This window comes from Triturus cristatus, chromosome 2_1 (genome assembly GCF_964204655.1).
Source record: "Triturus cristatus chromosome 2_1, aTriCri1.1, whole genome shotgun sequence".
Classification (NCBI taxonomy): domain Eukaryota; kingdom Metazoa; phylum Chordata; class Amphibia; order Caudata; family Salamandridae; genus Triturus; species Triturus cristatus.
Window position 1 is genome coordinate 441,576,779 of NC_140581.1, and position 15,495 is coordinate 441,592,273.

The window sequence follows — 15,495 nt, forward strand, 5'->3', positions numbered from 1 at the left end:
GTGCAAACATGCACTCAGTGCCATACCTTGAGATGCCTGTAAGAACGTCGTACATAAATAACAGCACAGCTTAGGTATATTCTGATTTTCATCCGTTATCAATAATGTTCAACTTACCGTCATCTCAATTACTGCGTTATCTAATGTTGTCACTTCATGGTCTTTATGTTCTCCAAATATCTTATCGAAGGCAGGGATTGCACATTTGCACAAATAGCAATATGTATCAATTGGAGGTAATTTCGGTTCTTTTGGTGAAGGTGCTTTTCCAGACTCTGGACTTTTCGCCTCGCACTCTGCAGATACTTTTTCCTCTTCTAGCATTTCAAAGGCTGAATCCTCCTGCTCAGTAGTCACATCCTGTGCTAATTCACTAACAAATTCAAAGCCCCCATCACTTGCGTGATCAGAAAAGTCTTTATCCACTAAAAGCATGAGCTCATCCTGCGGGTAATCAGAAGACATTTCATCCTGCAACAGTTCTTCATGAGTGATTATTTCATAGTCCACCAAATCCTCAGTTTCTTCTTCATGACTTTGTATTTCAGGCTGTTCCTTAAAGTTGTCCAGTGCGGGTGCGGACTGTAAAGCTACATCATCACAAATTGTATCTGACACCACTTCAGGACTGACATGCTCAGTCTTAATTTCCACTAGATCATCTTTAATTTGGGTGATAGTGGGTATTTCACAAAGTTCCGTTTTTACTGTGTCAGTAGTTTCAACTTGGTCTCTTTCAGTAGATTCAGCCATGTCTATTTCACCCGCCTGGAACATATGTTGTTGGGCAGAACCCGCCTGGAAAATATCTTGTTGGGCAGAAAATAGTATCTCAGTGCTCTCAATGACATCATGAAATTGATGATCATTTGCACTTTCCCCATCTCCCTCTGCAGATGTTTCACCCTCTTTCCATAAACCTTCTTTCTCACTTACTATACCCTCAATATATTCCTGTGATTGGCTGGATAAACCTTCCAATATACACCTGTCCGATTGCTCTTCTATATTAAGAACGGGGGACCCATTTGATATTCTTTGACATTCATTTTCTGGTGAATTACTTGGTTTTGAAACTTGCTCCATCTCCTGGGCTTCTTTGATAAGTTGGTCATATAGGTTTTCATCCAAACATGGCTCCCCAAGTCTAATATCAGAAATAATATCACCTGTTGTATCAACTGTTACTGCTTTTGATTCTTCTTCAACAGTTTCTACATCATCTACATAAGTGGTATCATTTAACATGAACTGATCATGTGCTTCCTCTTCAAAGGAATCTGTTTTCTGTAATACAGTAATATCTTGGTTGGGCACATGACTATATTCCTGATGGGTATCTTCTGCCATGAATTCGTTTTCTGAAAACACAGTTGTTTCCACCATCTCCCCAGTGATGTGGAGGGGAATGGAAACACTGAAATCTTCATCACAAGATGCAATAAGTGGCCTTTCATAAGGTACAAATTCCCCAGCTTCATTTACCTCAAGTGTCTTGAAAGGTCCTGCATCATTTGAGTGAGTAACGTCACAAATTACTAGCTCTTCAGCATCCAGTGACTGTGCAATGTCTGAAGTTACAACTTCTCTTTGATCGTTTGATTGAGCTACTTCAGATGCCAAGAGTTCTTCACTATCATTTGGTAAAGTTGATTCAGATGTTATTAGCTCTCTGGCATCATTTGGTAGAGCTACATTGAAAGCTATGAGTTCTGTGGCATCAATTTGTAGAGCTACTTCAGAATCTATGAGTTCTGTAGCATCATTGGGCAGAGTTCCTCCGTAAGTTATTATTTCTCTTGTATCATTTGGTAGAGAGTCTTCGTCAGTTATTATTTCGCGTGTATCGTTTGGTAGAGAGTCTTCGTCAGTTATTATTTCACGTGTATCGTTTGGTAGAGAGTCTTCATCAGTTATTATTTCTCGAGTATCATTTGGTAGAGAGTCTTCATCAGTTATTATTTCTCGTGTATCATTTGGTAGAGAGTCTTTGTCGGTTAATATTTCTGTGGCATTATTTGCTAGTGACACTTCAGGAGTTATTAGTCCTACGGCAACATCTGGAAGACCTATTTCTGAAGCTTCAAGTTCTACGGCATCCTGTGGCAGACCCTCTCCGGTAGCTATTAGTTCACTGACATTGCTTGCCTGAACTACTTCAGAAGCTTCAAAATCTCTGAAATCGCTTAACTGTGTTAACTCATGGGGTTTAATTTTGATATGATCAACTGATTGAGCTGCTTCCCAAGATAAAATGTCACTAGGCTCTTCTGACTGAGTGTCTTCTGTCAACAAATCCATCCTTTCCCCAAAGTCCTCCACATCCAAAACAGTGTGTTGTGTGACAGAGCTTTCCTCCTGTCCAGTCATTTGACACTGTTGTAGGTTGTGTATGTCATCAACATCTTCAGAAGCAGATGGTGGACTTGTCTCGTGTTCAGCATAGAAGTCAATAAATGGTTTCAAATCCTCTTTTTCATAGTGATCTTTAAAGCCCTTTTTAGACCCTTCTATATCGAAGGTCACTTCATCTTTCAAAATGTATTTCTCAAAATATATTCCAGGCCCATCATCTGTGTCAGAGTTTCGTTCTGGGAACGAGTGGTCTGAATTGACACTTTCTGTGTCGGAATGCTCACTTTCTTCTTTTGTCCTATCTCCAGTTGCTTGTTCATATAGATCTGTATACAAAAACGCCAACGCTGGTGGTTCCTCCAAAAGCTCGGGATCAACTAATTTGACTGTTGTTGGAAACAGCATGGAGCGTTCTAATACTCCTTCCTCTGTGTTAAATAAGCATGTACCTGTAAATTCTGAATCATTATTATCCTCTGTTACTTCCATTTTAATCTCTCGGTCAAAAGAATTGTGGGCGCCTAAATCATTCAGAAAAGTTCTAGGACGCGGTTCCACTTCCTCTTGTGCAATCCCATAAAAGGCTTCATCAATATCCGTGTCTGGTGAGTAAAACTCATCTTCAAAAGTACTGGCATTCAGCCGTTCTGCAAAAGAGCGACTTCCTTCAGTGAGTTTTGATGGGTTTCCATTATGATTATTGTTAACTTCGTCTCCTTTAATAGACACCTGCAGTTCTGGTGGGATGGGGACTTGGTCATCAACTAAAGTGTACTTTTCAAAGTAATCCATGTCCACAGCACTTTTTATGGTATTCAAATTATTTTCATCCCCGGTCAAAGTTTCTTTTGCAGTTCCTTCAACATTAACTTCCTGTCCTTGTATATTATCTATAGTATCTTTTTGTCTAATGCTGTCTGCCGCGCCATTTGCTCCACCTTTGAATGCGGCGACTGCATCACCATGATTTCTATCATGCAACTGATTGGCTTTAAATATGGGATTGTCTTCGAGGTATTCCAATTTATCCTTCATGTGTACACTTTCTTCTTGGTCAACTGAAGAAAACTGTGGGGGTGCATGAATATTCAAAATTTCATATCCTTCAGAAATAATGCTGAACGCATTGGACTGATGATCGTCAACATTCTTGGCCTTCTTATTGGTCTCTCTAGGTTTCATATTATTCTCAGAATTATCTGGTGAGATATGTGTATCTTGTCTTGCCACGCCAACTGCAGTGTCAAGCCCGTGGCTGCTAGTTGCTAAAGAGGGCACATTTTCACTCAACAGTTCTTTTTGACCTGTGCGTTCAGTGCCCGTCCCTTCTACAACAGGCTTCGGTATTTGCATGCCTGACATGGCTGGGTAGATATGGTTCCCATTGTTGTCATGAATGAGCTTGGGTAATACTCCATTTGAAAGGTGATTTGAAACTAAGTCCGAAGGCATGTCCGTCACGGGTTTGTGGTGCCTTTGCTCTGCAGAAGTCAGTCCAGAGTGTACACTATTTGGCTCTGATTTTGTTAAGGATAGTTCACTCTCAGATGTTAGGGCTTCATCATTTGGACATGGAACAATATTTTCCTTCGCCTCAATTTTAGAATGAACTGCGCGAACTCCATTTGTTAACACAGTCGACTGAACGTTTGCTGAAACAGGTTGTAAAATATTGGTATGGTCTTTACCAATGGCGGAACCTTGGGACTCAGAGGCACACTTTTTATTTTTATCAACTGATTGTTCACTGCCTTTTGGTAACTCCCCTTTTGCAACAAATGGCACAGCTGGTACCTTACCTCTAGATCTCCTTGGTGGTGCTTTTGGTGGTTCTGAAACAGCATTGAATTTCTGGATTCTAGACAGGACAGATCCTTTGGGAGGCGCCTTTACTTTCTGCGGTGCGCTCTCTGTGCTCACGGGCTTTGCTACGGCCGGCACGGGTGTTATGGCTTCTTCTGGGCTTGGAGGCTTTGCTAAAACCGGTGCATTTGCCAAGGATTCTCCTGTCCCAGGTAGGTTGCGGTTTCCATCTGAGCTATCCACGGGGTCGCTTAGTGATTTAGCGGCAATGAGCTTTGTACCGGAGCCAGGGTACTCTTTCTTTTCTGACGCAGCCGCCTTGTATTCAGATGGCCCGTTCTTTCTGTGTCCCAAGTCTCCTTTCAAATGTGATGGAAGCAGAGTTCTGTTTGAGGATTTAAAAACCTTTTTTCGGCGAATTTTGTTTTCATCCATTATAAAGATAACTTTGCCCGGAGGGGATCCTACAGAGGAACTTTCCATGCTGAAAACATCAGAGGTGGTACTTGCTTCCGATGCCCACGGCGTGGAGCACCTGCTTGAACTGGTCTCCCACATGATCCCACTGTCTTCACACTGGACGGTCACCATGGAGAAGCTTGGGTTCGACATGATGAACTGCAGCTTCGGTTTGACATCTTCAGACTGGATGATTTCCTTCAAGCTGCAATAAAAATGTAAGATAATAAGTTTAAAGCATTCAAGTCAGTCTTCTCAAGATCAAAACAGAATTTGGCCAGACAGCGTTTCTCGTACTATGTCACATTGGATCCAAATAATTATTTCAATAATTAAACATTAGATCTAGCTTGAATGGATGTGTAAACTAGATTTTTACAGCAATATACAAAACAACATATATTAGACTCATCTGAAGTCAACCATAAAATAGAACCAAGGCTCCACCCGGTCACCCACCCTTGTCAAAATGTATGTCTGTCTACTCACTCAGAGCGCTCCCCCTGGAAAATGGCAACACTTTGTAAGAGCTGAAAGCTCTGTCCACAACTTCTATCCCACATGATACAAACACCTTTACCTGTGCCCCTGCTTCACCCTTGGGTAGCACTTGCACAGCTGTCAAAATCATACATCCAGGGTGGACCAGAACAGGAAACAGGGCTCGAAATTAAAAGTGGCCCCCATTAGCGACTCAGGTCAGTTTTAAACTTGTAAAGACAAGCCGCTTAGCTGCAGAAGTGTTTTACACAATGCGGCAGACTGCATGCATTTTTGCTTGCTGTAGGCAGTTTATGTGGTAACAGTGGTGATTAGATCTTGCATAACTGCACTTAACAGTGCAGTATTGCAAAGGAGTACCTAGGAAGTGGATGTTGATGGTGCAAACAGTTATGATTCAAGAGGAATCAGTAGTAAAGGTAAAACCTTGCATGATAAATTGTGAAAAACGAGTCAAGCCCCGTACAAGAGTGAAGAACCAGACAGCAGAATTGTACTGGAAGTGTCCGATTGACACGTCAAGGTGGCTGTTGGATTCTCAGAGCCCCATAGGTGGCTAGAAAGTCGTTTTACACTAGCGATAACCATAAAATGCCACACCGATAACCAACAGTGGTGTCCAAGTCTTCATAACAACAAGATTGACACATGTATTGGTTGCCGATTAAATACATTATGAAATGACATCCAAAGGATTTGAGGGGCACCCTATCTGGAACAACTTTGGTTGTATTACCACTTTTAGGCACATTCACGCCCTCTTACTGACAAATAATATTGAATTATATGTTAAACCTTCAGAAATAAGGGCATACAAAACACAGCAGAAAGCTCAAGCTGGCTGGTGGATTGATGAAGCTATTTCTTTTTGGGCTCGGATTTAGATTTTTGTTGTTGCTTGAAACAATATCATTTTATGTGAAATTCATGCTTAACAAGCTTGTCACTCTTATTGTAGGAAAAACAATATGCGTTCACTTCTCTGGCCAAAAAGTTACCTGTAAACCTGCAGAGTAAGAGAAACAGGATGTGGCAAGATACAGGTCAACGTTGGACGGAGACATAAATGGAAGATTGATGGTGTAGAGAAAGAGCTGGGAGAGAGGTAGAGAAATGTAAGGTAGTACAGTCCTAGAGAAATTGGAGAGGTAAAGGTGGAGATGAAGTGTGAGAAGTGAAGTAGATAGAGGACGTATACAGAGAAGTCAGAAGGAAGAAGAACAATGAGGTACAAAGCGATGGATGATTTAGAGGGAGTTGAGGTTGAGAGAGGGAATTGAGTGTGACAGGCAGATGTAGGTTAAAAGAGAACGGCAAGGTCATGAGAGCGGTAGAACGAGATGAATTCAAATGAATGTGAGGTAGACAAAGGTGAGGTAGAGAGAGCTGAGACAGGATGAAGGTACATAAAGAAGCATAGAGACTGAGGTTAAGACAGAGGGTTAAGGTTGAAGAGGTGATGTGAACTAAGGAGAGAAAAGGCACAGAAGGATTAGTTTTCAATGGAATTGTCACCAAGTGTATGCATGTGTGAGAGGTAAGGCTGCGTGGGCCAGGTATGCGCACTAATGAGCTGATTTATTAATTTTTAGGTCTCGCCTAGGTAGCGCGCATGCGCTGTCTAGGAGAGGACCTTTAGAAATCGGTCAGCTCTTTTCAGGGTGGCATCCACCTTGTGGGAGCGAGCAACGCACGCACTTGTTTACATTTCTCTGCTCGCGTCGCTTTCATCACTTTCACTTTCAAGTCGGCTCGGGCGTTTGGTAGCAGCGGCGCACGCGGGGGCATCTTTTTTTTTCTTCTTCCTAATGAGCTTTCACGCGCGCGCTTGTTTACATTCAGCGGTGCGCACAGGGACCATCTGTTTTGCACTGTTTTCTATAATTGCTTTTGTCCTGCCTGACACACTCTTCAGAAAAGCCCTTTTTTTCTTTAAACCAGCCCCACACACCTGATGTTTCATTGCTGGACTGCTAGACTTTGTGTCTGTTTTAGGTTGTGTGTGGCTTTAACTTTCAGACCATTATGCTGTCTATGCTCCACATGCATTGATACTCGAACACTGGAAAAATACCTCGCCTGTGGGGAAGGATGAAAACAGCAAAAGACGGGCAAAATAAATTGAGATGCCTTTACATTTGAAACGTATGCAATTCCTGTGAAAGCATTCATTTCGAGACTCGCACCGTTTGGTTTTGAAAACAAATTGGTTGCATTTTACCTGTCAACACACGCAAATTTGGCTCGTCTTCATGCCAGCTAAGTTCAATGGGTCCAATGAAACGGGGTGGGGTGATTCCTCCTGTCTGTGTTTGATGTCCCTATCTATCACAGAATGTCTTTTTCAGTCTATTGTGTGTCTGGACATTTACTGACTGTTGCTCTCACTTTTTGTCTCTGTCTAACTTTGGCAAGCTTGGTCTCTTTCGTTCCCTCTTTCACCGTTTCAGTATATGGAGAATTTTCATGTGGATTTTCGTTGAGTTTTCCATTCTCAAATGACCTACAACAATTCTTTCCTAAAGAGCGAAAAGCACAATGTTTGTGTTGAAAATCTGCTCCGCATATTCTGTCCTTTAAGACGTTCTAGCTTAAATGAAAGTCTCGTTAGACTCTTATTTAAGTTTGTTTCACATTATCAAGGGAAAGAAAAGAAGAAGCAAAACTATTTTTTAAAGAGTTTAAAGTTCCTGGTATACGGTTGAGGAGAGTGAGTGTGCTTTTTACATCAATAAACATTTGTCAATCAATCATTATCAATCAATGATCAATATTCGATCTTCCAAAATCAGATCATAAAAGACAAACAGATAAAAACAGGCAGTTTACAACAAAAAAAATTAAATATCCACAATAAGATTCATTAAAAAGCATCCACTTAAAAGGGTTATAAGTGCGTATTTAACAACGTTAAATACAAATATACTCACTTCCATTATTTTTAAAGCAGTATATTATTCCTTGATAAATTTCATTGCAAAACATCAACTTGGAGAAATGAGAAATGCTTAGATCAAGTTTCAGCATCATAATAAACAAGCATTGGCATAGCCAATAGGTCTCGCTTTTGGGACCTTATAAGTATTTAGTTATGCAGCCAAATATCCTTGGTGCAAAAACATCAACGGTTGCCTGGCTAAACACTTATAAGGTCCTAAAGGCGAGACCTATTGGATATGCCAATGCTTGTTAATGCATTGCACTGCAGGAGCCAAAATTGCTGCTCTGGGTAGCGCAGGGGTAGGGGGAAGCAGCACCAAGCTATATTTATTAAACATGGCCTGGTACGACTTGCTACCCATTCGCTGGCGCAGAAACACGCTGCTGAGCGACATGCACAATCTGCACCATGATGCAAAGGTGTATGGATGGTGTCTAGCATAGAATGTGTACTGGAAGCACACTTTCCTGTACAGCATCCTATGCCTGTACATTTTTTAAACGTTCCATATGGTGTAGGCGCACTGTTGTTTTTTTGCAATGCCAGCGAGTTCCCTATAATTAATAATTCTTGATGGCTGAACTCCCCGGAGCGTAACCCAGGGCTCCTTCAGCCCATGCAGTGCAGGAAAGGGGGGCGGGGCTATTCAGAGGATCTGGCCACCCTTCAGGGCCTCGCCATTCAGCACAAGGTCAATGAAGATCTGCGAGATACGGGAGACTCTGGGGCCCCTCATTATTATCTGCAGGGGGGGCATCATTTTACCTTAAGCCACTGCAAATTCCAGTGGCTGAAAGCTGTAGAATCTAACACATGCTTGCAAAACTACCACAGTGCAAGAGCTGACGTAGCCCAAAAAAGAGGGGGCAACTATGGGCCGAGACGCATCTCCGCTGTACTGATTCTGGCCTGCACACCTTTGCCCGATTGCTGGAAAAATACACTGATGAACTGGATAATCGGAGATGGCCAAAATTATTTCAGTTGATCAGAATGCCATCATTTTCAGAGTTTCTGTAACCAGAAGCATTTGAAGAAGCATCTCCCCAACCAGACTGCATCCGGATTGTCCTTATTTCCCTTTAAAGGGCCAGGCTTCAACCACCAAGGAAGAAAAACCCTAAATCAGCCGTGTGGTGTCTGGGCGTGAGGTTCAGTCCAAAACAGTTGGGGTCCAATGTGCTCCTCTTCCTTGAACCCCGGACACGTATGGACTTTGAGCCTGGAGACTGCGCTAGAAGCTGTGAAGGTTAGATGTGTTTCAGGTCCTCCAGAAACGGGGCAATTCCTACACCTCAATCACCTTAAGCATCATAAGGATGTGACGAGACCTGAAGGGAGGCATTGCGTCTTGTTAGGACATTATAGGAAATGCAATTAGTTCTTGCATTAACTTATAATCTAGTTAAGCAAGAATAACAAGACCCCGGATCCACTCCTGGCCGGATCCAGCAAGGCGTCAAGGACATCAAATAAAGTGTCCTGCACGGTAAAGGCAATGGCCGAGTTGTAGGATTCTCTAGAGGTGTGAAGAGGTAAACATCCCAGGCTCAGGGAGCTCACCAGCGGATCTGCCCATGATCTGTCAGAGACGGCAGACCTTTGATTTATTTATCTTCGGGTGGCTGCTCCATCAGGTGGCGGAGTGTAAACTATCCTCTTGCATGCTGACAGGGTCACCACTAGAACTGAAGTGGCTTCTGCCAACTAAGCAAAGGGGGGTGAGCTACAGACCCTGAGCTGATGAATAAACACACCAGTTAGGAGATTCCCATCTGTCGAGGAGAAGGAGTCTTTCTATAAAATCCCTATACACTCAGGAGCAGGAGTGGGACTCCTGGACCCACGAGGGTAGAGATGTCCTTTCGTATATGAGAGGTAAGGGGATACGTACTCCCTATTACATTTCCATTTCTATAAAATGACATCTGGGTTGGAAGCGAGAGCGCCAGTGCTATGGTAGGCATTTAGGGGCTGTGAGAGAAGCATTTATACAAGCTGTTCCATGTTTCCCTCATTGACTGGTTCTTTCATGACGGTCACATGACTCTCTCAGTCTCCTATTTGGTCTCCCATGCCTTTCCCCGATGCGCCCCTGAGATATAGTTTTGTGACGTTATAACCACTTAATGCTGTATTGTTTCTTCAACTCTAACTCGTATGAATTCCCTAACATACCTCTTATAGACGTAATCACATAACTTGTAAAGCGCTCTGATACCCTCAGGTCTAGCTAGCGCTATATAAAACTCAAATAAAAATAAAATAAATATATTCTGAAAATCCTGAAACTGACACTGAACGTATAGAGAGTAAGGCTGTGGATTGAACAAGTGACTATGAAGATATTGCGGATGGTCCAAGAGAGGTTCACATTAAACTCAGACGGATGCCTTTACATCGATTACATTTCTTCATAAAAGCAAGCTGATGGCCTGTGAGAGGGAGGTGGAAGGGCAGCCCCTGCACAGGTGTTGAATGTAGAGAAAGGGACTGCAGCAAAGGAGGGCACTGAAACTCCTGGGAGTTTGTTGACAGCACGCCAGTATCGACTCTCAACCTTATAAAGTAAACATTGTGTACCCACAACAGAAAGTGAACTGAAAAAGTACCTGTGCAACATAGAATGTAAAAGCGCAATGCATAGTATTCAAATAAAGTGTGGCTGAGGGTCAGGCGTGAGTGAATGCTGCCCCTAGCCCGTCACCGCCGGGTTTCTCATGGAGATGGTGAAACCACAACTCATTGGAGCTCAGGGCCTGCAGGATAAGCCCCATTACAACACCTTTCATTTAACTAATGCTTCTGGCAATCTGTAATGTTGGGCTCTTGGTGGGGGTGTGGGGCTGATAGCTTCTATTTATGCAAAAAATAAAGAACCGATCCAGTGAATAAACACATTCTAAAACTCTGATGAGCAGTTAATTCTCATGCTATATTTGGGGCAGAGACAAAATACCCTGTACTGTGGATTGCACTATCATACTCCACATGTCAGTGGACAAAGTATTGCTCAGCTCCGAATCAGTCACTGTATGGCTTATCTATAGATTTCTTGCCAGCATTTGATCGGATAGGTGGAGGCTATAGAGGAAGCTGGCTATCTGCAGGGTCGCCATGGATTTCTTACAAATATTGATGGAGCTTCACAAATCAACATGGACTAGCCGAGAGGAGATGGGGGCTCGAAAGAGAAAGTAAGACTCCCAATGTGTTAAATTGATGATGCCAGCTGGTAACATTGGCTCTCTAGTGTTCCTGCACAGGTGTAAGCTGGGTGCGGAACGCCAGGTGAGTCTTGAACACACAGTTCAAAATTCCACACAAATGACTCATCATCACACCCTATGAGGTTATGATTATTGAAAAAATATTGTGTACTGTAGGATGTATCCTTTCTGAACAAATCAATATTTTTGATGAAGCGGAGAGGAAATCTGGAAGTTATTAATGCGTTAACCTATTATTATGATGCCTGCAAAAACAATACGATAGGGTCTATCTGTGATGCTTCCATTCTCTGGGATTTCTTCAGGGCACATCATACGAAAACCTATGGTGCCATTTAGACATGCCGCTTTCTAGAATTCCCTACAAGCCGTCTGAATATATTTTCATCAAAAGTGCTTTTACTGATCTGACAGGAGCAATTCCTGCAAAACTTCTGAATTTTAACTTCGCTGGCAGGCATGTCATGACGATCTGGCGGGCTGGCTGGTATTTTTTAGAATTTCTAAATGCAAGGTGGGACTTTTCACCTTATGCATGGAAGGCACTGTTTCCAGCAGGAGAAAGAAGGCCATAATCTCTGCTCTGATGTTATGAAAATGGAACTATTTCGTGGCTGGTAAGCCAAGGAAGTAATCAATGGTGGTGTTGGGGAGGGTTACGCAGCTCGTAGGCTAAACAGTTCCCCCACCGCTAAGTGGGACAGGTGAATTGAGGTAGGAATGTGGGGCCTCTTTATAAACCACCTCCTAATAACCCCCCAAAAACCCTCATTACAAGTTGGTCGGAATTTGTTGTGGGGAAACCGGACTGTGGAATCTCTAATTGCGGCTGAAATCCCCGCACCTAGTAGTTCCGGGTACTCTTAGTTTTCTCACTAGAATGGGGAATAACTGAACACATCTGAAAATGCTGGTTCTTTTACTATACATTCTTTCCGAGTCCAGAAAAAAAACTTCAGACATTTTCTACCTCCTCTGAATATGCGGAAATTGTCTGAGGAAGGGCCGGTGGGGGTTGAGGTGCAGACATGGGCGTGGGGGTCAGGATTGACTGCTGTCTGTCTTGGGAAAGTACTATCTGTTCCCCTGTTCTGCAAGTGTCGAGTGGTGACATTCTGTGCTGATGCGCGCAGCCCGCAGCAGCTGCAACAGCAAAGTGACGGCCGGTGTTCACGGGAGTCCGGAAGGATCATGTCTGGAGTTTGAGGACGTGATAACCCCCTGCCGAGACTCACTTGTCACTGTGGCGGGTTTACTTCCACCCAGAGTTGTGGGTGTGGTTATGCTAGAATCTTGATGGGTAAGGAGAGATGTTCTCAATTTTAAATTGCAAACTTTACCACTCAAGGCTCTTCTATGTGTTTCAAAGAGACCCTGGAATATTGTACTCAGTCCTAGAGCCCACATCTGGAGTGGTGCGTCCCTTATGGAGTCCATCTCTGGGTATTGTGTCTAGCTCAGGAGGCTGCCTTTGGCGTATTGAGTCAAATTCAAGGGACCACCTCCAGTACATTGTGTTCTGAGAGCAACATACGTCATATTGTCTCCTCTTCTGAAGGTCCATAAAGCAATGTACATCAAGTTCTGTAGGCCACCAATAGCGTTCTGTGTCCCTTTCTGAAGACCCTATCTAAAGTATTTTATTCAATTCTTGAAGCTAAATTTGTTAATGCCAAAATATTGAATACAGAAACATAGAGCTACCAAAATATTGTGATCAAAATATTGAGAATCAAAATATTGAGAAGGTAAGTGCGTATCCGTAGGTACATATTTGCTATTCTTAACTCCCGGTCACATCAGAAGGGTTTTGTGTAGTTCTGGAGGTTCGACCAGGGTGCGGTGTTCAATTTTAGACTGTGTCCATTTCTTAATGCTTCACCTGAGTATTGCTATCATCAGCCTTTGATGAGCTGTGTTCAGTTCTGTAGGACACATCTTGAGCTCTCTGAAGCACCTTCCTCTGGTACGATCTCCCGCCTTCTCTACAAGTGCATAGTGGGTCAGCGCTGCTCAGATGCCCCATGCAAAACATGGGACTATGTGACTCTGAACATTGAAGGATTTAACATTGAAGTTAGTAAAATTACTGACACAGCGATTGCTTATCTGAGAGAGACGAGTTAAGCTACTAAACTGAATAGAAAATATACGTGTGGTATAATAGTGCACTGGTATTCAAAGGAAGATCTGAGTATATAAAAAAAAAAGAAACCACACATGACGGACTGGCACCAGCTCCTTCTACTGAAGAAAATAACACAGCTACTTTCAAGACGCGATTTCACAACTGCAGACCAGGCCCACATACTCTTGCATCTGAATGGTTGCAAAGCCCCGCTCCGTGTCCTCCCAGCCTCTAAAATACCCCTTTACAACACCCTACTTCCAGGCACGCCTCATTGAGCACCTAAAGAAATAGGACCACATCATCCCCACCATGATGAAACTCAACTGGATCTCACTTCTGCCCGTCACCTTCTTCCACAGCAGCTGCATCGAATACTAATCCACCACACTGTCACCCCTACCTATTTGGCCGGCAAGCTCACCATCTCCTAAGGTTCTTGGCACACCTGCACCTAGGACGCCAACAGACTGGGAAAAAAGAAGAGGTGCAAAAAAAGAAAAAAACAAGGTTTTCTCCATCTAAACCCCAGGATCCGGAGTAAGACCCTCACGGTCACTGGGACTGCCTCAATTTAGGAAGGAGCTGAAGATGCACCTCTTTAAAGAAGACTACAACACAGACACATTCCACTTCTGCCATCAGCACTCAGTTGCCTCTCAATCTCCCATTTGGTGTGATCTTTGATTTTGACCCTTTATTTCACTGCCTTGCAGCTGTGTCTGCACTATACAATTCCCACATACATACGTGAAAGATCTTTTAAAGAAAATAATTTAGAAAACAAAGGTAAATAATGAATAACTGATGACATGGAATTTCTTTGCAGTATTCTGCCCACAATTCCATATTTCAAGTGATTTAGTGCACATGCACACATTTACTACATGCCCAGAGCGGGTGTGAAGGGTGTGTTGGGGCTTTTGTGTGGGGCGTGAGGGGTCGGTGGTGGGAAGGATTTGGGACTGTAGGCAGTGCTTTAAATGGGAAAAAATAAGTGCAGGTACTCAATAAAATAGAGGTGTGGCAAGTGGGCAGGGATAGGGGCGGGGCTTAGGGCAAGATATGATCATACATAATGACTTTTTTACTAGTTGCAGCATATATTAAAGCACACGAGAAATGCGTTTATGTCAATAAAATAGATTAACTCATTACACATAATGAAAGCCATGATGCCACTTTCACCCGAATGGTCGCTGCGCATCTGATTGACAGTGCAGGGTTTGTCTAGAGATCCTGTCCTGTTAATAACAGTGTGAAACAAGCCATTTCAAACCCTTGCAGACCTACCCTGCCTTGGATCAGGGTTCTGGTACTCTCCTTGGCTACAGAGAAGTACCGGTACTGATGGCAAAAAAAATCGGAAGTGCCAGTACTCAGTACCGGTGAGTACTGGCCCATTTAAAGCACTGACTGTAGGGGAGGGAAGGAGAAATTGAGTTCCGGCAGACACAAATGTCATACATTATATCCATGCAGCTCACTGCAAGACTTCTAGCCACACTGTGGCACACTAGAGTGCGACAAATTACTGAATGATACTTTTCTGCTCTGATCTTTGGAAAAAGAAATAGCTTCAATCAACTTGTTTGATTAAAAACTATTGGGAGAGATGGCACGGAGGAGGGATGCTCTATGTTGCACCTGATCTCCACATCTCACCTCTGCAGCAAAATAAATTTTGCTGTTTCGGTGATCCCAGTAAAGAAGAGAAATACTTGGAAATTGTCTGTGCATGGTTGGCACTGTGGTCAGACAGCTGAAACGGAACATAAAATATTTTTGGGGTGTTTGCTGCAGAGCCTTGGTTGTGACCCAAGAGCCTGCTCTTGCGCTTCCCAAGATTGTTTTGTTTTCAGTCAAGTCTTTTTTTCAGGTTTTTCGGCGGTGCCTTTCCCCAGCCAAGGGAGAGTGAGCGGGTGCTCCTGAATGGCCCTGAAATCAAGTGATCCTAGCCATCCACATATATCACCCTCCTCTCCAATGGAGGGCATCCTGGGTATTTAGGTGAAGGGAAATGTCATTGGGCCTATAGCCGAAATCCATTCCCACAGGCCCTCCTTATATGACCTCCT

At 43.2% G+C, this 15,495-nt stretch overlaps 1 protein-coding gene across 1 annotated transcript in view; it reads right to left on the bottom strand.

The window, feature by feature from the left end:
- Positions 1-15,495, bottom strand: part of CMYA5 (cardiomyopathy associated 5) — a 351,245-nt gene that overhangs the window by 269,286 nt on the left and 66,464 nt on the right. The window contains exon 2 of the mRNA XM_085632247.1: positions 118-4,822. Within this exon, the coding sequence (XP_085488373.1) occupies positions 118-4,822 (4,705 nt within the window). The remainder of the gene's footprint in view (positions 1-117; positions 4,823-15,495) is intronic.